General features: G+C 46.7%; 2 protein-coding genes across 5 annotated transcripts; one reads left to right on the top strand and one right to left on the bottom strand.

Moving 5' to 3' along the window:
• The first annotated feature begins 490 nt into the window (after positions 1–490).
• Positions 491–13,622, top strand: ATP1B4 (ATPase Na+/K+ transporting family member beta 4). 2 transcript variants are annotated; one of them, XM_058814299.1, is made up of 9 exons: positions 491–528; positions 716–779; positions 3,469–3,631; positions 6,155–6,283; positions 7,106–7,210; positions 7,880–8,076; positions 8,702–8,758; positions 9,420–9,515; positions 9,965–13,622. In XM_058814299.1, the coding sequence occupies exons 2-9, from the start codon at positions 717–719 to the stop codon at positions 10,124–10,126; spliced, it is 972 nt and encodes a 323-aa protein (XP_058670282.1). In that variant the 5' UTR covers positions 491–528; position 716; the 3' UTR covers positions 10,127–13,622. The 2 variants fall into 2 exon arrangements, with proteins under 2 accessions (XP_058670282.1, XP_058670281.1); XM_058814298.1 differs by lacking the exon at positions 491–528 and having other exon boundaries at positions 674–779.
• Positions 11,917–25,967, bottom strand: LAMP2 (lysosomal associated membrane protein 2). 3 transcript variants are annotated; one of them, XM_058814295.1, is made up of 9 exons: positions 25,796–25,967; positions 24,637–24,755; positions 23,923–24,136; positions 23,126–23,287; positions 22,246–22,460; positions 21,630–21,749; positions 21,278–21,356; positions 20,343–20,510; positions 11,917–14,533 (listed from the first exon to the last, which is right to left on the bottom strand). In XM_058814295.1, exons 1-9 carry the CDS (start codon positions 25,866–25,868, stop codon positions 14,391–14,393), a joined length of 1,293 nt encoding a protein of 430 aa, XP_058670278.1. In that variant the 5' UTR covers positions 25,869–25,967; the 3' UTR covers positions 11,917–14,390. The 3 variants fall into 3 exon arrangements, with proteins under 3 accessions (XP_058670278.1, XP_058670280.1, XP_058670279.1); XM_058814297.1 differs by lacking the exon at positions 25,796–25,967 and adding an exon at positions 24,981–25,540; XM_058814296.1 differs by lacking the exon at positions 11,917–14,533 and adding an exon at positions 16,368–19,173 and having other exon boundaries at positions 20,349–20,510.
• Positions 25,968–26,135: the final 168 nt, after the last annotated feature.

Genomic DNA, 26,135 nt, shown 5'->3' with positions numbered 1-26,135 from the left:
GACCCCCAGTGCATCATCTCCTGCCCGTGATTCCCTGATGGAGGAAAACCTGAGTCTCCCCAGCCCCGGCCCGAGCGTGGCACGGCAAGGTGTGCCTCTGGATTGTGTCTGACAGGCTGTGGGCAGCTCTCAAACCGGGGGCTGTGAACTCCTGCCTGCTCTCGGGGATAAATATAGACCCGCCTGCCCCTCTCATACTCCTTCCACCGCGAGAGAGATTTCTCAATTTAACCCCGGCCCCGCTGTGACTGACAGGCACACATTGACGCTTCTCCCATCGGAAGCCCCAGCGATTTGTTAATGTTTATTCACAGCTCCTCGGTCTCCTGGGGGAACAGCTTGGCTTCCCCATGTAGGGCGCTGGCTGGCAGAGATGGGAGCTCAAATGTGAGGCAGGATGCGGTGAGGGTGCTGCAAAGGGCACCAGATGCCAGAGCACTCAAGATAGGATCCTGCTGCCTGGAGCTTACCCCCCTTAGGAAAACAAGTTATTTTTTGATCCACTCCTGGACAGCAAGGTTCTGCAGGGTAGGGAGGGAAAGCAGCGTTGCTCCCCACAGCCTCGGCACAGCTGCTGCTTTAGGGGTTCTGTAGGGCTGGGGAGCAGTGCTGGGAAGGGGGTTCTCTCTGTGAGCCTCTCAGAGCCAGCACAACACAGCACCCACACCCACAGTGCTGCTGTGCTAACACTTATATTTTTTGTTTCCCACCCAAGAATGGCCAGCAATGCCAGCACCAGTGATGTGGAGGGCCAGCTCAGGAGCCCCAGCCAGAAGGTGGTGAGTATTTTGGGGCCTCATTTCACCAGGTGAGGTGGGAGCTGCTGCAAGGACCTGCTTTGTGGCTGATAGATTTATAACTACTTTGCTTTAGGAAATGCTGCTTTGTCTCTTAGGCAAAGCACTTTGTATGGGAGGGGGGTAAAGAGCTGTGCCAGGTCTGGCCAGTGGTGCTGGGTGGTGAGGGGGAATAGAAGGAACACCTGGGCAGGGTGACCCTCTGCATACCTGGATTTCAGCAGGAGGAATCCAACACTGAGAGTTGACCTGGTCTGAACTGAGAATGGTGGAAAGCTCCTGGCCTCCCCCAGGCCACCCACAACAGCCAGCACAGAATGATTTTGCCAGAGATGAGCCCCAGATTTGCTTCCCACAGCAGGCAGTGACTCAGGGCTGCCCAGTGTCCCTGCTGTGGCTCTGCCTTCTCCCTGCCCCACTGCACTCCTATCCCAGCTCCTGCCACTCCTTCTGCCCCTTGTTCAGGTGCAATGAATTGTTACAAGACCATCTCTGTCCTGGGCTGCAAAGAGAAACCACCTGTCCTCCATTCCAGACCTGACCAAGCTCCTGAGATGAGAGACATCTGCCAGGAACCTGGTGTTGGGATCATCCAATACTGGAATCATCCAGTACCAGTACCTGGTACGGGCCCAGCTGCCCCACAGAGACCCACGGGGTGAGCCTGGGGCCTCCTCAGCCTGCCTTGGCTGCCATGGAGCCCTCGTGGCCTTTCCCAGTCAGCAGGACAGGACCCTGCACTTGGTGAAGGGTCACACAGCACAGAGCCAGGAGAGCTGGGAACTTCTCTCCTTACAGAAGCCTCCTTCAGTTCCTGGGCTGAGGCCCCATGACAGGGGAATCTGTCCCCAAATCCCCCCACAGCCCTGAGCAATGGCAGCAGCTCCTGAGTGTGGGCTCTTGCTGCCTCCAGGAGAAGCTGGCACGAGACTCAAAGGCCTTTCCCCAATGCAGCACTAAGCACCAGTGTGGGCTTCATCTGGGCAGTGTCCCCTGCCCTGGCAGTCTGAGGAAATGTTTCCAAAACATCTCCCGGTAGCTCTTTTATCTAATGGGGAGAGTGGGAAGAAGAACACCTTCTCTACCCCTCTTTGCTGGTCACTCTTCCCCTTGTGCATATCCTAGTAGATACAGCCCCCACAGCTCCTGTCCCAGTCCCTCTATGACCATGCTGGGGCTGCTGCTCCCCGGCTCCAAACCCCACTGCTCTCAGCCCTGTACCCCGTGTTCCCTGCCCCTCACACCGGGCAGAGCTGCTCTGGGCCCTGTTCCCTGTGTTCCCTGCGTTCCCTGCCCCTCAGGCCGGGCAGGAGCTGCTGTCAGCCCTGTTCCCTGTGTTCCCTGCGTTCTCTGCCCCTCAGCCGGGCAGAGCTGCTCGGGTCGGGCTCCAGCCCGGCTGTGGGTCTATGCCAGGCGCTGCCCCGGCCCTGCCAGCACCGGGCATTTTCTGCCAGCAGCGCTCCCAGAGAGCCCCACAGAGCTTCACTCAGCCCATCAGGGCAGCCAGCGGCATGGGGAGCGTTTACAACCCCCTGCTCTGCCCAGGCTCCCCAGGGGACACGCTCAGCCTTTGGGGTCAGTATTGTCCCCCACTCTCACTGTGCTCCACTATTTGTGTGCCTGAGCAGAGTCCAATTTCTCGTACCCAATTCAAAGGCGTTTCCAAGCAAGGCTCTCGCCAAGCTGCCGGCCACATCCCGGCTCTCCCCGGGGCAGCCCGCGGTTTGCAAATATCGCACACCTGTGGGTCCCGGCTCCGGAAGGTGCCCGGTGCCGGTCCCGGAGCGCCGACCCGGGGCGGTCCCGCGGAGCGGCGGCTCCGGCCGTGCCCGAGCGGCTCCGTGCCCGGTCAGCAGCCCCGGAGCGGCCGGGACCGGCCCGAGGGCTCAGCCCCGCTGGCCGCGGAACGCACTGAAATGCCGGAGGTGCCGAGGCCACCCCGGGGACAGCATCGCCCTCTCCCGGCCCGGCCCGGGCTGAGAGCAAGGTCAGCACCTTCTCCCACCCGCCTGCCTTTGGAGACCTGCCCGGATCCAGGGGAATTAGGGACGGCTTCCCGGCTTCCGTGTCTCAAGTGGCTCTGGCCCAGGCACAGGATTTGTGTTCCCGAGTTCTGGACAAACAAGTTTTCACCCCTTAGGCAAAATACAATCTTGCAACCTGGGGAGATGCTTTTCCCTGGAACTCGGTGTAATTAAAAGAGTAACAACACAGGGATTTCTTCAAAGGCTGAATTCTTGCTCACACGCCAAAGAAAACAAGCTGGTTGATCTCTTTAATACTGCTGCCTGCTATCGTCTGTGGCAGCACAGAGAATGTGCACTTGAACTCAGAGATTTTGCAGAAGTGTGGGAACAGTCCCAGCCTTCCCAGACCACAGGTTTTCTCTGGTCATGTTCATGCAGGTGGAAAAAGATGAGTTTCTGTAAGTGCCAGCACAAGGAGACAGTGCCCAGTGTGACAGCAGTGACGTACATGTAATGGAAAAATGGATGCTGGGTTCTGAGTGATCTTAAGTTGGAACAGCCAAAACTGCCTCTCTTTAACTCAAGAGTGATGATGGGAAAATGGAAATTTGAAACTTTTCCAGATATTAAGTGCTTTTGCATTTATTTTTGGCCAATGAGAAGTTCAGCTTGCCTGTGGGGGTTGTGTTCTGCAACTCTTCCAGGAAAATAAGCATGAGGAGAAGGTCCAGGATCCTGACAGAGAGAAGCACGAGCCCAAGGCAGACATGGGGAGCAAAACCTGGGCAGACCTGGCTGGGGAGATGAAGATATTCTTGTGGAACCCGGAGGAGAGAACATGCTTGGGGAGAACAGCCAAGAGCTGGGGTAGGTCCTTGCTCAAGCCCCACTTCTGGGGGTTGTTGCCTTTTCTGCTTCACAAGAGATTCACCTGCCTGTGGTTGTCCTTGATAGCCTGGACTGACCACCCCTGCCCATTTCTTTAGTGTTAATGTTTCTAACTAGTGCAATAATAACCAGTGAGAAGAACAAGCAGGAAACCATGCAGAAGGAGGTTAATGTTGAGGGAGGGTGAAAGCAAAGATTTCAGGCTGCCCAGACTGTGTCCCAGACAGAAGTGTAGAGCCTGAGCAAGCAGGGGAGCTGCAGGTCAGTGTGCTGCAGCTGTGCACCCTGCTGCCACCAGCACTCCTACCCTGCCTGTGTAACCCCTGGGACAGTGGGTCTGGTGCCATCAGGTTGGTGGGGAAGGTGCCTGGGCTGTGGCAGGTGTTGTGTGCAGGGTGCACACCCTGGGGCAGAGCAGCCCTCCCTGCCTGAGCCAGCCTGGCTCTGGAAAGGAGGGGAAGGGAAGGGCTGGTCAGCACTCTCACCCTACAGCAGGGCCCACAGTGCTGGCAGAGCCAGTACACTGGGATGTGCCAGCTCTGGTGGTTCTGAGTGCCCTGTCTGCTTTATCCACACCCTTGTGCCCTGCAAAAATTATTGCTGAGTCTGGAGGTGCCCAGGGTGGTTAAGAGCAGCCTCTGGGGTGAGTGCTGCTGCAGGCTTGGCCCAAAATCGAGGTGCCACAATCCCACATGGTGTCACCCATCTTTGCAACACTGTTCTGCCAGCACCCAGCCCCCTTGGCAGAGTCAAAATCCCAGCCTGATCCAGAGGCATCTGCACATCCATCAGTGTAAGGCTGAACTACCAGGGGCTGCTGCTGGGTGTTTGCAGCCCTTGGCTGGCACTGGCAATGCACCACAGGCCCCACAGCCCTCCCATGCCCCTGCCAAGAGCTCTGGGTCTTATGCAAACCCTGTGGCGGCAGCTGGGAGAACAAAGGAAGCTGCCCAGCAGCACCAGAGGAGTCTGAAAACCTGCCAGCATGAGTCTGGGACAGACCTTGACATTCATGTTTGCACTCCTGTGCCCTTTGCTGGCCACAGAGGCAGACCAGCGTTTCTGCTTCTTTGCTGGGTGGGAAGGCACAGACCAAAGTGTGGGAGCAGTAGGGTGAGTCCTTGGTGATGTAGGTTTGGTTTTCTGGAGGCTCCTCCAGGTCCTGAGAAGCTCCTTGTGAGAGGATTTGCTCAGTGTGGTGTGGATGTGACCCTGGCAGTGCTGGCAGCACTGGGGTGGGTGCAGCATCCTCCTGTCCCCTGGGGTCACTGTGCTGTGCTATGTGACCCCTCACGTGCCCTTGGTGCGCACACGTGTGCTCACTTGTCTCTACATGGGGGCAGGAGAAGCTACTACCAAAATCAACACTTATTTTAAAGTGAGAGCATTTGGAGGTGAGTGGAGCTGAACTTTCCCACTCTCAGCTCATGGGTGGGGAGGAGGGAATTTGCCCCCTTGTGCTGGCTCTAAAGGTGTCCCCTGGAGTGGGGGCCTCAGGGGACTTGCACTCACCAACTGCAGGGAGATAATGGCCACAAGGTCATCACTGCAGGCCCCAGCCCCTGGGAAGGGCTGCACCCCCTCTCTGCAGATGAAACACTCCCTGCTGCACTGCAGGAAACACAGAAATGGGAGCAGCAGTGGGAAGATGCCCAACAAGCACCAGCTCTGCTGCCAGGCTGGGGCAAAGGCACCATCCAGCATTGCTCTGGCAGGGCTGGGCATGGTCCCCTCTGTGCCACCAGCACAGTGTGGCCCATCTGGCCCAGCTCAGCCCCAGCAGGACACAGCCCCAGCAGTTCCCAGCACGGTGGCCCTGGCAGAGGCACTGCAGGAGAGCACATCTGTGTTCCCAGGGCTCCCTCCAAGCTGCCGGAACGTTTCTCCTGGGAAATATTTGGGTTAGGGCTTCGCTTTGCTTTCTGAGCCGCTGGGTTTTATTCATAGGCTGTGGCCTCTTGAGACATCCTCAGCCAACAGCCTGGTCCAGAGGAAAAACAAACCCATTCCCTGAATGTCTGGGCCATGAAACAGTCAGTGGTGCTGCAGCCCTGAGCCAGGCTGCCCGCTCAGCCCCAGCATCAGGGGACAGGAATCAGGGCAGGAGCATCAGCCCACAGCCCCAGCAGGAGTTTGGCTGAAGCCACGGGGTACCTTTGCATGTTGCCATGCCAGGAGGGGGTGGGAAGGGCAGGAGGGAATGTTGGATCCATCTGTTGGAGAGAGCTGAGGCAGGTGGGCACACAGACCTGCTCCTGACACAGCTCTGGGAAGGGCCACGCAGCAAAAGGGACACAGACCCAAAGAGCAGCTACCCCAGCTCTGGAGCAGCTGGAATTCCTGCAGGCACAGACAGCAGAGTGTGTGTGCAGCTCCCACCTCCAGCACGGACTCAGGGCTGCCGAGGACGCCGTGCTGAGCACGTCTGTGCATCCCTGTGGGACACATCCCAGGGGATGTGCTCTGCTTGCCTTAACAGCAATGTGCCTGTCTGTTTTGCAGGCTTGATCTTACTGTTTTACTTCATCTTCTACACGTGCCTGGCGGGAATGTTTGCCTTCTGCCTGTATGTGATGCTGCTCACGCTGAGCCCCTACACGCCCAGGTACCGGGACCGTGTGTCCCCACCAGGTATGTACCAGCCAGAGCAGAGGCACCTCTGCCACCAGTGTCCCACCAAAATGGCATGGCCAGCACCTCAGGCAAAGCCCTGCTGGAGCTGTGCCCTCCTTCAGTCTCCCAGCCCTCCCTAGCACAGGGTGTTCTCACCTCAGGGCACTGGCAGAGCTGCAGGCTCTCTGCATAGGAGGAGACATCTTAAAAAGCCCCATGAGAAGTAATCACCCTGATGATACTAATTGTTATGCTCATTGCACTGCTTATTAGTTATCATTATTTTCAAGGCAAAAGCCAAGTTTAGGTATTTCATAGGTGATACTGATGCATTTCAGCTGCTGGCTCTTTATACCTCATGCCTTCAAAATAAAATGCAAATCAAGAGTTGCTTTTATGCATTATTATTTGGGGGAGTTCTGGCAAGAGAATGTTCAGAAAATCCTCTCCCTGTGTCAGACACAGCATTTTCCCCATGTTTTTGTGTTGGTGGGGAACAGAAGGGCCCCTTGCCCTGCTCTTGTCTGGAACTGCCCACACAGCTGGGGACACAGGGGACCTGCAGCCACTCTGTGCAACCCCAGTCACTAACCCACAACACTACTGAGGCTCTCCATATCTCCCAGGTTTCCTGGGATATTTTGATGTGTATGGTGTTCTCTGGGGGTGAAATGAAGGTGAGGGAACAGCAGGTTGAGGACAGAGTTGATCTGTGAGCTGGTGCTGCCTCTCATCCCTGTGCCCAGCCCAAGCCCGGTCCCATGAACAGCCCTGCAGCACAGAGCCCAAGCCCATGAATGCTGCACCTACATCTGCCTTACCAGGGTCTGTCTCCTTCAGGAGTGATGATCAGACCATACTTGAATGGCTTCACCATTGCCTTCAACGTGTCCCAGCCCAGCACGTGGCAGCCCTACGTAGACAGCATGCACCACTTCCTAGCAGGTGAGCTCTCTCTCACCCTGGGAGCCATGGGGAGGGGGTTTTTGTCCTTGGATACATGCATGCAGTGCAGGGGTTTCCTCCTGGGCACCTCATGGGCCACATGTGGAAAGGGAGGCTCACAAGGTTATGGGAGCTTTGCCTTTCCAGGTGTGACTTCCTAACACCCTTGACATGAGGATGTTCTCTGAGAGTTTGAGTGTGTGCAGGCCTCAGGGGGTTTTAACAAGTCTGTTGTGTCACTGCCATATTTTATGAAAATTTCTTTGCCCAGGCTGTGCTCCTGGGAAGGTGAGAAGCCTCAGAGAAAAAATGAAAACAATTATTATCTGATTTGCTTCTCCTGTGTTTTGCTGCTTTGGAATGTGTTTGGACATTGCTTACCAGCAGGTGGCTATTTCATTGGTTTCATGTGAATTGTTTTTACTTAATGGCCAATCATGGCCAAGCTGTGTCAGACTCTGAAGAGAGAGTCATGACTTTTTCCTGATTATCCTTTAGCCTTCTGTAAGTATCCTTTGTCTATTCTTTAGTACAGTTTAGTATAGTATTCTTTTATTTAATATAGTATCATAAAATAATAAATTAGCCTTCTAAGAACATGGAGCCAGATTCATCATTCCTTCCTTTGTCTGGGAACCCCACAAATACAACACTGTTGGTCTCCTCCAGCTTACGATGACAAAGTTCAGGAGGAGAAGAACATTGAGTGTGTCCCAGGCCAGTACTTCATCCAAGGGGGGAGTGACAGTGAGGAGAAGAAGGCGTGCCAGTTCAAGCGCTCGCTGCTGCAGAACTGCTCTGGCATCCAGGACCCAACCTTTGGCTACTCCAGAGGCCAGCCCTGCATCCTGCTGAAGATGAACAGGGTACAGAGAAAGCTGCTTCTTTTCATTCCTTCCTTTGGGCCATCCCAGTGTGATGAACACCACACAGGGGCTGAAACTCCTTCACTTCTCAGGCCCAGGGGAAAAGGGAACTAGAAACCCCAAACCTGCAGGCCAAATCTGCTAGAAAATATAAAAAAAACCCACTATAAAACTTGTTCCATTTGATTTGCTGAGGCCTTAGTGCCTGGAGGGCCTTCTGCCAGGCCCTTCTTCATGAGGAACTGAGATTTAGGGAAACACCCCAGACCCCAGATGCTTTATAATGGGAGTTTTCTTAGATTTTAATTGAAGTGTAATAGCATGGTGGTTCAGTGCTCACTGCTGGGAAAATAAGCATAGGGGGATGTGAACTGTGTGGGGGAGAGGCTGTGTTACTTCAGAGGGTCTGGACCCTCTCTGTGTCCTCTGCTCTGCCCCTGCTGTCAGGCAGCAATCTGGCCCTCAGCCATGGGCAGGTTGCACGGTGTGGGGTGGCTGCAGGGACACACAGTCCTGTCCTGAGCAATGTGGCTGGCACCCAGAAAGGTTCAAGCTCTGGAGAAGGGAGGCAGCACGGGCTTGGCACTGCATTTCACACCAGCATGGATGTTTTTTGCTGTTGCAGATCATTGGCTACCGCCCTGGCGCCGGGGTCGCCGTGAGTGTGGAGTGCAAAGTGCAGGTACTGCTCTCCTCTGTGCCCTGCAGGGTGCTGGGGACAAGGACAAACCTCTCCTCCTCCTGAGGGACCTCAGCTCAGCACAACTTGTCCTCATATTAGCCCCAAACACCCACAGGACCCAGACCTGCCCCTGTGTCTGGGCACAACTGGAGGCCAATCTGCTGAGAGTGGCAGAGGCACCACTCTCCTGCTTCCCAACCTGCTCCTGCAGCCTCATGGGCACCACCATGGGGCAGCCTGTGGGCTGGGTGCCAGCTCCCAGCTGGAGCCTGGAGCTCAGTGGGAAGATGTAGGAACTCCTCATTTCCATCTCCAGCTGCTCTGCAGCACCCTCAGTCCTGGGGGCACCCTGCAAGACAACAGCAATGGGGTGAGGGAAGGGTTCCCACTGCTCAGACAGCTCCTGGATCGCATCCTTGGAGAGCAAAGGTGCAGCAGGGAATCAGCAGGCAGCAAACTGCAACCCTACCCATGGCTCCACAGCTCCACTCTCCCCTGGCTGGAAGCAGGGCAGTGACTGTGTTCACAGCAAACACAGCATAGCTGAGCTCAGCCAGGGGCTGCCAAGGGACATTTGCTCTGAGATGAGCTCTGAGGGGACCTGTATTTTGTGTCCCATGTCCTATGTCCGTGTGTGCCTCTGTTTTTTTTCTGATCACAGAAAGGCAATGAGAGTCACCTCAGGTCAGTGGATTTCTACCCTGGGAACGGCACATTTGACCTCATGTATTATCCCTACTATGGCAAATTCACCCACGTGAGTGAGGGGCTGGCATCTCTTTCTGCTTCCTTGGGAATGGGAGGGCAGGAGCTGCTGCACAGGCTCCAGATGTGCTGTCAGGCTATTTTGGGTAGATGTGGGCAGGACAGAGGCCATGGGCTCTGGGATTGCAGAGCTCTATTTCTGTCTCTGACAAACTGTGTGCAACAGTGTGTGCGTGTGTAACTGTGTGTGTAACCCTGTGTGTGAGTGAGTGTGTGTGGTTTTTAGGACAGCAGAAAGCATTTTGAGTCCCATAGTGTGGTGCTGTCCTGGGCAATGACCCCAGAGGCAATGTGCAGTGATTCATCTTGCCAAGGCACAGGCACAGAAAGGCTCAGCATGCTGGAACCATGAACCATTTACAAATTATTTCACTGAACATAAAAACCCTGCTTGCTTTTCTGCTCCCTCAAAAATGACACTTAAATCTCCTTTCTTTCCAGGTCAACTACACCTCCCCACTGGTGGCTATGCACTTCACAGATGTGCAGAGGAATCACTTGGTCCCCATCCAGTGCAGTCTGCATGGGAAAGGAATCATCAACGACCTGAACAGCGACCGCTTCCTGGGCCGGATCATCTTCACACTCAGCATTGGGAAGTAGCCCCTGCCAACTCCAGGCACTTAGGATAAGTCAATCAGAGGCTTTTTCCTTTTTAAAGCATCAAGCCAGCATTTTTTCTGCTAGGAAAAACAGGCACATGGAGATTATTGGTAATTTATTTTTGTTCATAGTTAGGAAATCAATGAGATACAATGGAGCGTGGATCCACATTTTTCATCTTCTGATGTAAATCATTATTAGAAAATATTAGAAGTTTTCCCCTGGGGAGAGAACTTGCAAAAGATTTCACTTTTGATTGAAAAAAACCTCTGGTATCCAAATGTTATTTTCATAAGGCCTTTTATGAGTGATGCCTGTGGAATGCATCTTTCCTGGCTTTAAATTTTATTTTTTTAGAATAGTTTTATATGCATTTCTCAGGCAAAAGCTAAAAAGGAGGTAGTTTAGTAGCACTATTCTTGTTAAAATAATAAACAGCAAAAATTCTGGATTATTCCTGAAATAACAGTGGAAAAGTGAAAATGGCAGCTCTCAAAATGTTTTCTAGGATCTCCAGCCCCAGAAGCATATTGAGTGCAGCATTTTACACAGCTTGGTGATCACACTCAAGGTGTTGAGCAAGGGCCACAGAAAATCGTTTGCCCTTGAACCCTTCCAGCTGTTCCTTTCTGAAGAGGGAAGATGAATGCATTTCTCCCTCTCTCCTCCTCACTCCAGTACTCTGCTCTGCCCCAGGGATCCTCACCCAGTCTCTTGGGCAGGGATGAGTGAGAGGAGCTCTCCTGTCACACCTCACAGGTTGGCAGCACCCCCTGACCGGGCACAGAAGTGCCCAAAGCTCTCAGACCTGCTCTTCCCCATTCCAGAGAAGTCCCAGCTGTAACGCTGCAGCAAAATGCAGGGAACTGCTCAGTCCCCTCACAGTTAAGGGGTCAGTGTTGGGGTGAGTGAAGGCATCAGTGTGTCACCCCAAAGGCTGGTGAAGCACAGGGTGCACTGCCCTGAGCAGCCTGAGCCTCCCTGGAAGGGACAGACCAGCTGCACTCTGCTTGCTGGGAGCTACAAACACAGCAGGACAGGACACCTCGGGGTACAGCACCACTGGGAAAGCACACTTACTAAAATTACTGCCTGAGCAGGGGCATTATGGTATGTTTGTCCTACATCCATAGCCAAGGAACTTCATCTGCTGTCATTTCCTGATCTATATCAGTCTCTAAGAAGTGATTTTTTTCTATTTAAAATAAAGTGACTACAGTAAAATTAACTCTATGGTGGCATTCTTGAAACACTGGTGTTAAGAGATGCAGTTTGTGCTGCCAGTTAGGCACTGAATTTCCAAGCAGCATGTAACAACATCCTGGAATTCTGAGCACTTGATGAACTTCCCCAGGCCAAAGAGTTCAGTACAATAAGACTCTTCACCAAGCATTACAACTATCTGGCAAAAAGGATTTATTAAGAACTATTAAATATCTGAACCAGAGGCAGTTTAGGAACTAATTCTGCTCAGTTGTCATTATCCAGATGGCACTGATAGAACCAGGGCAGTATATTCATTCTGCCTGCACAAATTATCTGCAAGGGCATCTTCTGACCAGCAGAAACTGCCTTCTGCCAAGGAGGATGCTGCTGGGGGAGTGGCTCTGCTTTTGACACAGAAATAAGTTAAACCCACAAGCATTTCTCTGCCAATTGCTTTAGCTCTTTTAAAGCATTTGAATTTGTGGGGTCTTGAAAGGAAACCAAACTCACTGTGTCTCATGCTATCAAATTAACAGCCTTCACACTAGCACCAAGGTAAAACTTTATTTAATATTTATTCCCTGTCTGTCTGATGAAAGAGGAGGTCCTTTAGCAGATGCTGGACCCATGCTTTGACCAAATCAACACAAAAATCAACTGATTTGGATGTAAATGTGTGAACAGCTTAGAAGCAAAAGCTTCTGTTTCCCCACAAACATCCAGATCCAAGCACATTGACGATCCCTCTGGAAAAGTACTCAGAAATGTCATTCATGTCTACTTACACTGAAACAAAGCTTAATAAACACAATAATTAACTTTATTTTCCATACACATATTCTGCTGTCAGCATATTTGTACAGTAATATAAGATCTGGAAAATTGTACATACCACTCTTCATGCTGCAACAACCTTAAAGTGCTGGATCCATTTCTGACTTCTGTTGAAGCTCAAAATAATACTTTCTATGTATATACAATATATATATATGTATGTATGTATGTGTTTGCATCTAGGAAATGACCACATTTCACTAAGATAGCCTAGCAAAAGTGATATTAAATACTTCAGTCTGCAATCTCAGCATGAGAACATAGCTGTGATCCATCTGCTGGTGGCAGAGAAGCACCACACTGGCAAGTGGGTGTACTCATAAAATGCCACCTGAAATAATTCCATTTGACACTGGCAGGGAAATCAAGTATTGCAAGAGCAAAGGTATAATACAAGAGACCAAAACAACCAAACCTAAAGCATACAGTCCAGCAGCATTGATTTACATTCCTAAAAAAAAAAAAGAAAAAAATATATAGGACAACTTGTTTCAAGAGCCCATTTGTACTGTGGAATCACTTTTGTCAGAATCAGGTAGAGTGTATCTTTGGTCACTGTGAGGACAAGCATAATTGAATATACAGGCATTTCTCAAACATCAGAACTAACTCTTTGGAAAACTCCCTTTCCTGGATACACAGCTATTGTGAGTTACTTAAACATCAGTGCTGACTGTCACCTTTGTGTGCATGAATTACTGAAGGTGCTTCCCCCACAGCATGGATACAGGGTCAATGTACAGGGAGATTAAATATTGAAGCAGCTTTAGAAAACACTTGCTGCAGAGGACAAAAAACTTTGTGTGCCCCCAGGGGTTATTGGCTGCAAAAGGCTTTTGCCAAGATGGACCAAAAAGGTTTGAAGAGCAAGAGGCCTCTTTCATTCCATCAACATGGACCCGATGGGAACGAAGCAGAACACAACCACAATGACTAAATTCAATTTTGATACAGTTTAGATATGGAACACAGAACTGCAAAGGTATGGCCAATAACAAAGAAGCATCTTCAAACAGGAAAGATGCTCTTATTCCTTTGGAAGTCACTTTCTTCACTACACTATATATTCATTCCTGCTTTATGATCAGCATTCCTCATGCTAGAAATTTTGTGCTCTTACACTGAGACAGCAATAATGAGGAGGTTAAAAGCAGATTAATTCTATCAAACCTGAAAGCTTTCATATCTCCACTTGCTTTCAGAGATCACAGATTTTCAGTGATGCTCTGTTAAGCTATGCAAGCTGTCCAAAGGAACTGCAGGAAGATCTGAGCAACCTGTGTTCTCAGTCAGCCCGAGTGCTCTCAAAATACTTTTGGTCCTCACATGGACCAACGCTGTGTAGTTTCTTTTATGTTCAGAATCAAAGCTGAGAGAAACTGCAGCCAGTGAAATTCCAGCCTCCCACCCTCATCTCACAATTGAGCTCAGAACAAAAGAAAAATGCAGTTCAACAAAATAGCACAGGAGACATTTCCTTCAGCAGACTGTTGCCTTTTCTGAGTAGCTGAAGTTCTCCAGACCTGAACCTTATCTTGGCAAATTAGACACCAGGGCAGTGCAATGCTGTTCAACCTACATTAGCAGTCAGCTTCTCTGTATGATGTTAAACAGATGAATTCACTAGAAGAATCAGATGTTCTTCTCATATTATGTCAGGCTATTAGTGAGATCAGGTACTACTTTTACATTCAGAAGGAATAGGAAATTCAGGCTGATTCACAAGAACAGCCATATGCCAAGCTCCCAACAGAAGTCTGTTGAGAGCTGGGTATTCATTTTCCCACTGCATGTACAGTCCCTTTTGACACAGCATTCACACTTTTAATTATAGTTTTAGCTGTAGCATTAACCAAGACAAGCTGTAGGCATCTAGAAATTTTCTTGTACAAAAAGATTAAACAACAGAAAGTTTTGTAGATGTCTTCTTTACTAAAAATAATCACATTTCCCACAGGGACACACCAACTCTGTTCAATTCTCTGGTCCTTAGAACACTTTCTCCAAAGTCATACAGTAGCTTCTGCAACTCATCTTCAGATTCATGGCATGTTATTCTGTCATGAAGTTATTGTTATTCTGCCATGAAGTGATTTGAACTTTTTTTAAACAAAGAAACCTTGAATTAATTTGTTTTTCTTTCTTTTTTTTTAAGGAGCAGGCCAGGAAATCTGGGAAAGGGAAAAGAACAGGGAAGGTGGGCAACAGAGATGGAATGAAGAGATTATACAGACTGATAGCCAGTACGACTTTTTCTTCTTCCAATGATGTAAGAGATAAAGACAAGAATGATAAGGAATCCAAGCGCCACGCCCACTGCGATGGGAATAAGAAAGTTCAGGTCAGAATCAGCAAGGCATTCTTCAGCTGCAGAAAGAGGAAAAACAAAAAAAAAAAAAAAAAAAGCAAGGGAGAATAAATTAGTAAGGGAAATCAAGCATTAGAAACCAAAGAAAGAAAGGAGCAAACAGGCATTTACGAGAAATTACCTTGTATTAGATACAATAATACATGTAAAGTAAAATCAGTATTGAGTAAAGAATTGATGGAAAGATTGATTTCTTTAAACACATTTACTGCACACATCCTTTATATTGGTAATATACTTCTTCTGATTTGTACATTTAATTTCAGCTTCCTCTAGCAAGCAGAGGATAGATTAGAAATGTGAGGACAAACCAGCAGTCTGAGCATGCATTAGCTAATCACACCTCAGAGTTAGCAGCAATAAAGCAACAGAAACCCCACACTGCTGTAGTGCTGCCTTGCCCAGGGGTCTTCCCAACCCTTGAGTCACCAGCACTCCTCTGGATTCTAGGCATGAAGGCATAAGGGACAATCCAAGTAACAAAGCAGAAACTTACTGAGAGCTGCAAGAGACAGCCAAGATAAATGTGCCTCTGGGCACTGCATGGAAAACACTGAAAGGCTCTGTTGGGGTGGGTAACTTTATTTTCCCTATGGAAGGGTTATTAGTTTCAGCTGAGAACTACACAGACCTCACTGAAATCCACATCAGAGGGGAAAATGGAAGAGACATCTGTAACACTACAGAGGTTTTTAACACACAGCTTGTAAAAGGTGAGGAGCTCCTTGCTGGTACAAACACCCATCAATGATTAGCAAACCGCGCTGGGAACTGGTTTCAAACTCGGGCAGGGCTTGGCATTCCAAGCTGTTTGCGAGGAGAGCAGAGCTCCACCTGCCTGTGCAGCAGGGCTGGGGTGAGGCAGGAGGCTGTGCCGGGCTCTCCAGCACTGGAGCAGTGCCTGCTTTAGAGGCATTTCATAAGGCAGCACTCCTGGTAAAACTATCTTGTTTGAGTTTTTAATTAGGACACAGCATTACACACAGAGTCAATGCTTCCTCAAAAGTTGGCTGCTGTTTTTTCACAGAATCAGCATTATTTATGGGAAATGTGTTGTCCTGCTTTAGCTTATGATTGTCCAGCACACACTTGCCATGGCCCCTCCCTGAAATACCACACAAAGCCTTTGACTAAGAGCAAGGAGAACAACACGTGGAGGCTCAACAGCTGAAAATGCTGAACTCAGATTATCTGAGGGCACATACTGCCAAGCAGAGCAACACTTGGAAGGAAAAGAAAAAAAAACAAGAGGAAAGGAACTATGCATCTTATACAGCTATTTCAAAATATTCTGATTGAGAAAACATTTAAACATCTTAAAGAGAGACATACGTTTGATATTTAGTAATACTGTTCACTGCACTAACACAGACAATTTGCTAGGTGCTGGGTAATGGGTCACTAAACACTAACACTAAATATGAATGGATTTGCTAAGGATGAAGGTGCCCAGCAGGCAGTGACAGAAATTCCCTCTCTTCTTCAAAGGAAGGAGATGGCTGCAGCACACATCACACTGTGGCACCATTACAGGCAATTCCCAGGGTGAAAAAGGGGTCAAGGTTTCATACCAGGAACATTCCATCCTTGCAGGCACACATCTATCCAGGTATGGCTACTGTACAGTGGTTAGAAGCTCCAGAGGTGTCTTCAAGTGCAGAATTGGTAACTACAGCCCAACACAGCAGGGCCAGCAGGAACAGCTTTTTCGACTGACGTGGCTGAATGTGTTGCCATTCAAAAAAGTCAGAAATTTTTGGCCCAAAGTTTTTTTAGCCCCAGTATAAAAGCTGCCTTCCCTTTTAATTACAATCATGAGATTCAACCAACAGCCCCAAAGTTTGTGTTTTATTAACATATGCTAAGGAAGAGAGAACACTGTGGTAAATAAAAAAAATTTAAAAAACAGCCAAAGAAAAAACCAAAACAAGGAACAAATGACCAAACAAAATGCCCCTTCCAAAACCCAAATCCCATCATTCACTGGCTAGAAATGGTACTTTTGAGGACTATTAGCATGAAATCTTTAACCTAAAATATCAGAAACCTTGAGATTAGAATACAATATTTAGTAAACTGTGTATAAAGTACTAAACCAACCACACTCTATAATAGGTTATACACGTTAATATTCCACATCCACAGGTGTTAAATAAATTCACAATTTAAATGCTGTTTCCACAGACCAGAACAAAACCAGCTATGTAACAGAATCTCAGATACAGACTGATTAGAGTTCACCTTACTCATTGAGTTTATTTTCTTTAAAAAAAGACAATACAAGACATCTGTTTTCAAATCAGTTAAAAAATGTGAACAAGTTTCCTTAAGAAATAGAACAATCTTTATTTTTTTAGAGCACAGGTTAAACAGATTGACAGTTCCCTATGGAGCAATACATACAGGAAAACTAGTGGTTTTATAACAACAGGAAGTCAGGTGAAACTGATGTTTTTTGAACCAGTTACCTGCACATCAGTCTAGGAGTACTTTAAACTCTGAGCCAATGTACTTACAGGTTTTTGCAATGGTATTTCTAGCGCTGATTTTAGGAAGAAGTTTGCATGAATCTTCTATTTTATCACTTGGAAACTGTGTACAGTTCAAAAATTTGCAAGGTAAGAAGAATAGTGTGATGATTACTCCTTAACAGAGATGCATGTTTAACTGGTGCCACTGAACATCACTCACAAAAAAAAAAAAAGCTAAAAAATCTATATGAACTTCTGCATTTGAGGATATATTAATATGAAAGTCATTAGATCCATTTTTTAAAATTAAAATGGTAAGTCTTGAAGCTTGTTTCATGATTAAACTTATAGCAGTTCCCCACTTTCATTAAAATGCATTTCAGTAACTGATGCAAAATTCAAGCTGTAGACTACACGCTATAGTAAGCATTATCCACCCATACATGCTTCCTTGGCTAGTGTCAAGAGTAAACTGTCTTTACAAAAGAAAAAACCAAACCAAACAATTACTGAAAGAAGTGTATTTTATGATTTGCATACAAACATGCCACAGACATCTCTACAACCCTAGAGAACACTAATAAAACACTAGAGAAGCTTTGATGCAGGCTAAACTCATTCTAAATGGGGAGACAATGTTATGTTCATTAAATAACTAGCTTAGGCAGCTCATGTTATGACATATGCAAAAAAGCCACAATTATCTAAAAGTCTAAAAGACTTTTTTTTTTTTCCATGCAGTAAGAATATGCACAAAGAGCCCAGAGCAAAGTTGTGCATCAAGGGTTAGTCTCTACAGAGCTGCAGTTAAAGAACAGTCCAGTTGCACTGCACTTTTTTAACCTACTTATTCTTTTCATACAGCAAGGAAAAACAGGTGTTGTGGGTCCATCTCTTGTTTGGCTTTTGCATTCTTAACATCAATAAATGCTACACTGCAAACAACCCAACACAAACATTCAACATTCAGAGTGCCAATGGCGGGCAGTTACAAGGTGAACTTTGACTGGCAGAGAACCATTCAAGATGAAGATTTAAAAACAGCTCAAGCTGCAACAACAGATACTGGCTCATTAAATGAAAGCATCTTTAAACAAGGTCATTCAAAGCAACAAGACAGACCAGTTCTGTGCAGAGTATGGTATGAAGTTAAGTGCACTTTAAAGTTCTGGAATATTTAGAAAGGTTATTCCCTTTAAACTGATGCCAGCAAAAAAAAAAGCTTGCATTAATTTAGCAGAAGTCTGCCTTAGGTGAGTATTTTAGATGATTGCCAAGGTATAGTAAAGAATTCAGTGCCTAACAGGTTTTTTTTTGAAAGCATCTGGAAATGGCACTGAAGTCTTCCCATATATTCACCATTTGGCAAATTATCCATTTTGTTTGTACAGCCATGGTATAGGAATGATTCCTGAAATTACACCAAGGCAGGAGTAAATTACTGAAATCCTAACAAAGGCAAGTAAGTTACTGCTGCCACTTCCAGAGATCACTTAATCACCAGCCTGAAGTTCAATCCTATGGAAAACGAAGTTGCTATTGGGCATTAGACAATCCTTGTTAAATACTGTACAAGTCAACAGAGTGACTAATGCTGCCAGCTTAACCCACAATTACAACAACAACTAAGGAACGCAGAGGAGAGAAGCAAGTACAAATTCTATGCTAATCTGGGAGATGCCCAATGCACATCAGTTCAGAACGTGTTATTGTTTCAGGCTAGTATTTGTAAAAAGCAGAAATAAATCCTAAATGCTTTAGGACTTTTGCAAGATAAAATTCTTAGCCTAGCAATTCATCCAGGATTTGACATCTTCAAAACAGCTATGAAACCCACATGGTCTTCTTAGGGCAGGAAAACAAAGTGTAATTCTGCTTCATCTGAGATAAACATTCTCCCTTTATTCTCAACTCCAATTAGCTGTGGCTAGTAATTACTCCTAAGTTTTGGGTCTTTTTTGGACTTCAGAACTTGCACTTGCTTTGTTTAGAGTGAAATCATAACAGGAATCACACTTAGATTCACAAAGTTTGATATCCAGCATAGCTTTTTCTTCTGCCAATTATGTAAGCAACCACTATAATGGCAATCAAGACAGCAAGTGCAGCACCAACTACAATTGGGATTAGAATGCTGTCATCATCCAGCGAACACTCCTGGGCTGTAGGTGAGAAAAAGGTTGCAATGAGGAATAAATAAAGACAGAATACTTCCCAAGAGTGGTATAAAAATCTGTTTTCCTTAACATGAAGGTATTGAAAAATCAAGTATTATTTAAACTAAGAGAGAAAGAACTGCAGAGGTCTCATCAATACATTTAGCATATTTAAGCATTTTAATTAATTTAAACATTGATAACCTATAGCAAATTAAGGGTGTACAAGTTTTCCTGTACACAAGATCTGCACTAGGCTAGGGAGCAGCCATTTTTCTACATTCACAAACCAGGCTTATCTATTTCAAACTTAAAGCAAGTCTGGTTGGTACTTTCACTCATTAAGGATAATTGTGACCTAGATTTGGTATCAAGAATCTATCCAGAACAAAGACATGCTACACAGATAAAATAATTATAATTAGAAGAAAGCTAGCTGCAACTTTAACTACAGAGTGAAATGGGTCCCTAACTCTTTAGAAAGACTAAACTGTTTACCCTACACACATCTGGAGTTATCTTACTTCTGTCTAAAACCAGAACTTTTCAATCTATCTGTCTACAGATCAGTCTAGTCCAGTAAGACTGTGCTGCAAGTATTAGCATTAAGCACAAAGACCAGTTTGCACTAAATATTAAGAGGTAATTTAAGACATTTCAGTTTTCTCCAGACAAGATCAAAATATTGCAGCAAACAAACATTTCAGAATCTCTTCCGTTCTGGATATTCAAGACTGCCTCTGAAGGAAGCCCTGACAGTTAATTCTTCCCCAACACTTCTATTTGTCAGACTGACAGGTAAAAAGAAACAAAACACCTAACAGTATTCCCAAAGTGAACTTCTGCAAAAGTTCTGAGCTACAAATTCTGCAAGTCAAGATGTTATCAAGTAACTTCTAACCTATTCTGCACAGCAACCCTTAAGTCCCTATTCAGTGTCTCTTGTTCATTCAAGTTTTGTGAAGAACCACACACTTAGCAGACATTTTTTAAGTGAGAACAAAGCTTTGCTTGAACTTGAATGCCACTCTCAGAACTTCTCTTCATTCCATCTATATCTAAACACAGTTTAAAAAATTGGAACAAGAGCTTCTGAGAGAAAGTGCTTGCACCTAATGCTGGTGCTTTTTAGCAAGTGAAAATTTTGCAAGCATCACTAAAAACAAAAACATAACTCTTACCTGTAGCAAACTTATTTGCCTCCACAAGGAATGGCTGAATCCATAGATTAAAAGTATGTACTTGAACATTTTCATTAATCTGAAGGGTCTGCTCTTTTCGGCACATGTAAGAGCTACCAAGGAAAGCATCCCACTTGCTTAAGTTGTTGTTATCTGCACTTGAAATGACTAAACAAAGAAGGAAAAAAAAAAGAAAGAATTTGCATGTTCACTTAAAATGTAAGACAGTTGCTAATACAGTAAGACTGAGTAGCTGAATCTAGAGGGGCCAACACTTCAACACTGACTAGTCTGAAAAACAAAGTAGTGCAAAGTGGGGTTGATCAGCTTAACCAGAAATCAGAAACTGAAGTTACTACAATAATCTCTCCTTCATATGTACATGACATCAGGCTTTCCTTATACCTCCACTAATCTCAGTGCTGCAGAGTTGCAAGTGCTTTAGCTTTAATGCTCTTTAATTGCTGTAGCTATGACAAGCAATTAAAAAAAAAAAAGAAAACATATGTTTGTTGGGAAAAAAGTATACTTTAGCTTCTGAAGGACTGGCCTTTTTTTAGTGAGAGTACAAGTGGTTGGAAGATACAGCAGCATTTTCAAACAAAGAAGACACCAACTGGTTTAGGAAAAAAGCTTCAAAGTTGGTACAATTAGATTTCACACCACAAAAAATTACATTACTGAAAAGAGTTATCAAGAAGCCCTTCTGATTTACAGTGATTCCATTAGCAGAAGTTTCAGGAATCGTAGAGTGGTCCCACACTGTCTAAAGTAACTCTTACAGACATTTCTGCTTATTATTTTTGTTCATACCAACTTCTAGACAGAGTAGGAGCTAACAGTAAGCATGAACAACACAGAAAAAAAGCCAGAATTATTTGATGCAGACACTGAATAAAGTATTACCCTTGTTTAAGGCAGATACTGTTTCTTACCAGAACCATTCAGATGGTTGAGCAGAGTAACATTGACCTCCCTCAGATAAAATTTCTGTACACTTGCACTCGCATTTTTCTGTTCAAGAAGCAAGAACCAAGTGTCAGTGTGCAATTTTGCATTTGTAAATTTAAGAACATATGCTTTACAAAAGCCAACACATTTACCAGTTTTACATTTTTTACCACTTTAACCCAGTTCTCCATTTGTCCTGAGGCACTCAGCTGGCCAGTTCCACTTCCCATACAGGAACTGCCGACTACCAGCAAGCAACAGGAGGATTTTACTGTAAGTGATCACCATGCATGCTGTTAAATGATAATTTAGTTTAAAATAAAAGAAGTTACTTACAACAGCAAATGTGAAACCAATCAGTGTGCTATTTCCATCATTCAATTTCAGAGTGGCTGTTGTGTTACCACAGGCACCATCTGCGACAGTTGTCTTTGGATTGATGTTGATCAGAAGAGGCTGAAATACACACAAGGCACATCAAAGACATTCAGCTGCCTTTGGAATACATTGTCTCAGTCAGGAACAGTCTTGGGTTAGAAGAGCTTGTCATAAATATGACAGCAGGGAGAGCTGAGCTTGGCTGCTATGGAACCAAGGCTGTTTGACTTAAATTTACATGCTGGCAGTACTGAAACAAACAAATTCCTTGAGAAGTGTTACTTTGTTCCCTAACACAACAAACTACCCTCCGAGGGGAAAGTAGGGAACAACAGAAAGTTCCAGACTTTTAATCATGTTAGAAGTATTCTCAATAAAAAGATCTGTTGAACCCATGTAAGGTTTTTGAAGACCTGTATTATGCAACAAAACCATTCTGATGTCAGAGAGGTGCTACATGTAACACTTAGAAGCAGTTCTGGACAGCCAGCAGTGTACACAGCAATACTCTGCATTCAGAGTTCACACCAAGTAACTACAGCAACTTTTTCTCTTCAAAAGCAAAAAGAAGCACCTTGTCTTGAGAAACATTCAGTTGCAGCCCCACAGTTGCCAGGAAACACGTTTTATTTCCACTTTTAAGAGAATAGTTTCCTGTGTCTGGATTCTCCACAGGCTTGGGAGGAGTTGGAGCAGGAGGTGCAGCAGTGGTAGGTGCAGTAGTTGCATTGGCACTAGTAGGTGGAACAGTAGGTGCAGAAGTAGGTCTATCAGCAGGACATCTAGTCTCTGAAAAGACATTTTAATCACCATCTCATTACTGAAATTTTATTGAAGTCTCATTACTCAGACAAAGTACAGTTGCCACTTATTCTCAGAAATCCTGTAACACTCAGTTTCAAACCCACACTCAGTACCACTTGCCTCTGACACATGGAAGCAAAACACACAAAGACAGTTCAGTTGTTTTAAAACAAGTGTGACATGTATTTGCTGTCAGCCAAGTAAGTGACCCTATTAGGCTACATGCAGCAGGATGCTGTGCTTGTCTCTTTCCTGAGCTATGAGATGAGACAACAGGCTCTGGACTACTCAAATGCAACAGCAGAGGCCACCACTGCAAGTGGAAGGCAGTCAGCTAAAACCCCTCAAACCCAAATGATTTACTCAGCAACAGTAGCTCTGAAGTGCTTATTTTTAATACCCCAATTACTGGAATACACACTTGAGAAGAATCCCACCTTGGCAGACAAACAATCAATAGTACAGCACACTACTAAATCTGTTCTCCTAAGCTATTTTTCCAGGAACAAGGAAAGAAATACTAGAGGATATTTATATGGATATTATTAAATACAACACATCTTAGAATTGGTGCATTTTTTATTATGGGACTTTGCTCCCTGCACTAAGGTGCAACACAAAAAAGCTCTTTCACAAACTGAAATGCTCACCTTTTTTACTGACTGTGCCATTCTGAACAAAAGCCTGCACAGTAACATTCCAGAAAATCTGTGTAATATTTTCTGCTTCAATAACGAAGGAATTGTGACACACGAAGACAGTGTTCAGCTGAACTGGACCTGCAGGATCCTTTATAAAAATAGTAACTGGTCCTACAAATAAGCATAAATATTTTAATGCCTTATGAACTACAAGAACTTAGAGGTAGTGTTACATTTTATATCATTTCATAAGACAAAGACTAAGCGATAATTAAGCTTAACAATCTTCAGCTCTCCTGAATGTTCTCCCTGTATGTCCTGACCTGAAGTGATAGGTAATGCTAGGAGTAAAGCTAGGAGTAACCAAGCTTACAGAACTAGACAAGCCATAAGAAAGGTGAACCCTTTTACTTAAGTTTGTAAGGAGAAAACAATTCTATTATTACTAGGCATTAGTACACAGCCTAACACTGTATTGCTTAGCAAGGTAGAAGGTCAAGCAGGGCCCACTAAAATTAATCTTCCATGAGCTTGCTGTCCACCTCACTGATCAAAGCTGTTTGTCCTTCCCCTTCTCTTCCACTTACAGGAATTACACATGCAGTGAAGCCATTTGGCCTGCACTGTTACCCAGCAGGCAGGTACAAGGAGCAGCAGTTGGCAGCACATGGTTCAGAACTCATTACATTCATTACTAACTCCTGGATTGCTCCTTACTTCGAAGGAGCCAAGCCAGGTCAGGTACACGAGGTCTGACACTTCTGGCTGAGATTGCTTTGCAAGTCAGATTCTGAACTGAATGTTACCTTTTCTCTTAGCATCAGGAAATACAGCTGTGTCATTGGTGTTGTAGGTCAGTGTCATGAAGTCTCCCTGGTAAGTTTCATTGTTTTTTGTGATGTTAATGCTCCAAGAATGACCTTCTCCAAACTGCACTGCCACAAGGGCAGCCTGTGTGTCATTGCCACAGACGCTTCCATTGTGTGTCGCACTGGATGACAAATTCAGGGTTGTGGTTTTCTAGAAGAAAAGGGGAATTTAAAATGCATTCACATGCAGCTCTTCCCCATGACAACATTATAAACTTGCTGGAGTTAGCTGAAACCTTGCTGAGATTATTTTAGGTTGTTCTGGAAAATTATGGTAAAGGCTCCTTGACATCTGCCTGAGAAAGGAGCTGTATCAGATTCAAGTACAAAAGTACAACTCTAACCTGGCTGTAAACCCTGATCATGTTGAGCTGCAATTACATTTACTGCTTGGGTTAAGAACATAACTACACTGGTACTGGTTAGACTTGGTGAGTTTGTGTACCTCATTTAAGTAAGAGCAACAGAGTACTTTCAGTAATTTGCATGACTGAGAATTTATTCTTTACTTTATAAGGACTATATAGGAATATTCTTCTCAACCGACTTAGTAAAAAAATAGTAAGAAATCAAACACTCTAGGTAAAAGAGCTTAAATTTTAATCCAGGTCAAAATCCAGTTCTCAGCAAGAGTTACTCCTAAATACTTACATAATCACCATTGTTTGATTCATATGTTATCAAGAACCTCATCATCCAATTTGCATACAGGCATGTAGCATTAGAAGCATCCTTTATATCTACTTCAACTGCATAGGACTGGAAAAAACCTGTAAGATATGATTATCAGCTATTAAGACATTGCTTTTTCTTAATTTTCTAGAACCACTTAAGAGGACAGCTCATCACAAAGCAGTAAATTATGTCAGGACCATATTCCATTTACCAGACAGTGAAAGAACAGCGAGATTTCTAAAAAGCATCAAAAATAGGAAACACATCACAAAGCTGTCAAAGCTGTCAAAAATTGAAAGAATGTTTTATAGTCTGTTTACCTGACACAAACTAATAATCGCAAAGTGTTGACTGCTCAACATTGGGCACTTTTAAGATTTGGCTGTGCAGGTTGTTGGGCCATCTCATCTCGACCATGTCTTTGCCAAGACAGGCTGGACCAGCTGAACCTTGAGGTCCCTTTCCACCTAGAATTCTGACTCTCTGAAATAAGCATCAGCTTTCTGGTGACACAGTGGGTAAACCAAAGGGCATGAACACGGCACTTAAACAATGCACTGCTTGTAGACCGGGGTCTATTATTTTTATTATTTTACGTGTTGTATCAGTGATTGCGGCTCAACCCCCAAGAGATGGGCTCGGCAGTGCCTTCACTGCGCTTCCACCATTCCCAGCTCGAGACACACGGGCGTTAAATCCCCTCTGCCTTTTAGGAGAACTTTCCCCAGCTGTTGTGCTCCCGACGCGGTGACTCTCGGCACGGACGCTGCCGTGCCCGCGGCCCCACGCCGAGGCGCGCTGGCAGAACGGCCGGGCCGGGCCGGGCCGCGCGGGTGGGCCTGCGGTGCCGGCCGCCGGGCCCCGGCCCTGGGCGGAAGCGCCCCGAGGCTCCCGGCCTCCCCGGCCCCGCCGCTGTCCCCTCCCCTCCCGTGGGTGGCGGCGCGGGGGGGGGGGGGCGGCAGCGGCGGCGCCTCCGCCCCGGGGCCGCCCCCTGAAGGCGCCGCGGGGCCGAGGCGGCCCCGGGACCCCCCGGGACCCCCGGTGCCCGCGCGTGACGGGGCGGGGAGCGGCGCGAGCCCGCGGGGACACCCGAGACCCGCTCCCCTCCCCCGGGCCCCGGCGCTGCCCCGCTCACCAGAGACGCCGAGCAGCAGCAGCGGCAGGAGGAGGCGGCCGCGGGAGGAGGCGGCGGAGCGGCGCGGGCCCATGGCGGCGGCGGCGGTGGTGGTGCTGCTGCTGCTGCTGCCGGCGGCGGCGGGGACACCGGGGCACGGCGAGCGGCCGGGGCGAGCGGGCGCGACAAAAACCTCGCTAGCGGTCATGTGAGGGGCGGGGCGGGGCCGCCCGCGCGCCGCCAATCGCCGCTCGGCGCCGCCGCTCGATTCCGTGGATCGCGGACGGGCCGCTCGTCGCGCGCCGCCTCGGGCGGGCGGGTTTGGTTTGATCCGCTCCTGTCCCAGTCCCGGTCCGGCGGC

Source organism: Ammospiza caudacuta, chromosome 14 (genome assembly GCF_027887145.1).
Source record: "Ammospiza caudacuta isolate bAmmCau1 chromosome 14, bAmmCau1.pri, whole genome shotgun sequence".
In the NCBI taxonomy this organism is placed as follows: Eukaryota; Metazoa; Chordata; class Aves; order Passeriformes; family Passerellidae; genus Ammospiza; species Ammospiza caudacuta.
The sequence above is the reverse complement of the archived record's forward strand: the minus strand, read 5'-3'. Positions and strand labels throughout refer to the sequence as shown.

Coding starts and splice junctions, on each gene's coding strand:
- ATP1B4 (XM_058814299.1), top strand. CDS start 717: ATGGCCAGCAATGCCAGCACCAGTGATGTGGAGGGCCAGCTCAGGAGC. Junction 3,632..6,154: donor GAGAACAGCCAAGAGCTGGG/GTAGGTCCTTGC, acceptor TCTGTTTTGCAG/GCTTGATCTTACTGTTTTAC. Junction 9,516..9,964: donor ACTATGGCAAATTCACCCAC/GTGAGTGAGGGG, acceptor CTTTCTTTCCAG/GTCAACTACACCTCCCCACT.
- LAMP2 (XM_058814295.1), bottom strand. CDS start 25,868: ATGGGCCCGCGCCGCTCCGCCGCCTCCTCCCGCGGCCGCCTCCTCCTG. Junction 24,137..24,636: donor AATCAAACAATGGTGATTAT/GTAAGTATTTAG, acceptor CTTTTCTTCTAG/AAAACCACAACCCTGAATTT. Junction 23,288..23,922: donor TCCTGATGCTAAGAGAAAAG/GTAACATTCAGT, acceptor GCTTATTTGTAG/GACCAGTTACTATTTTTATA.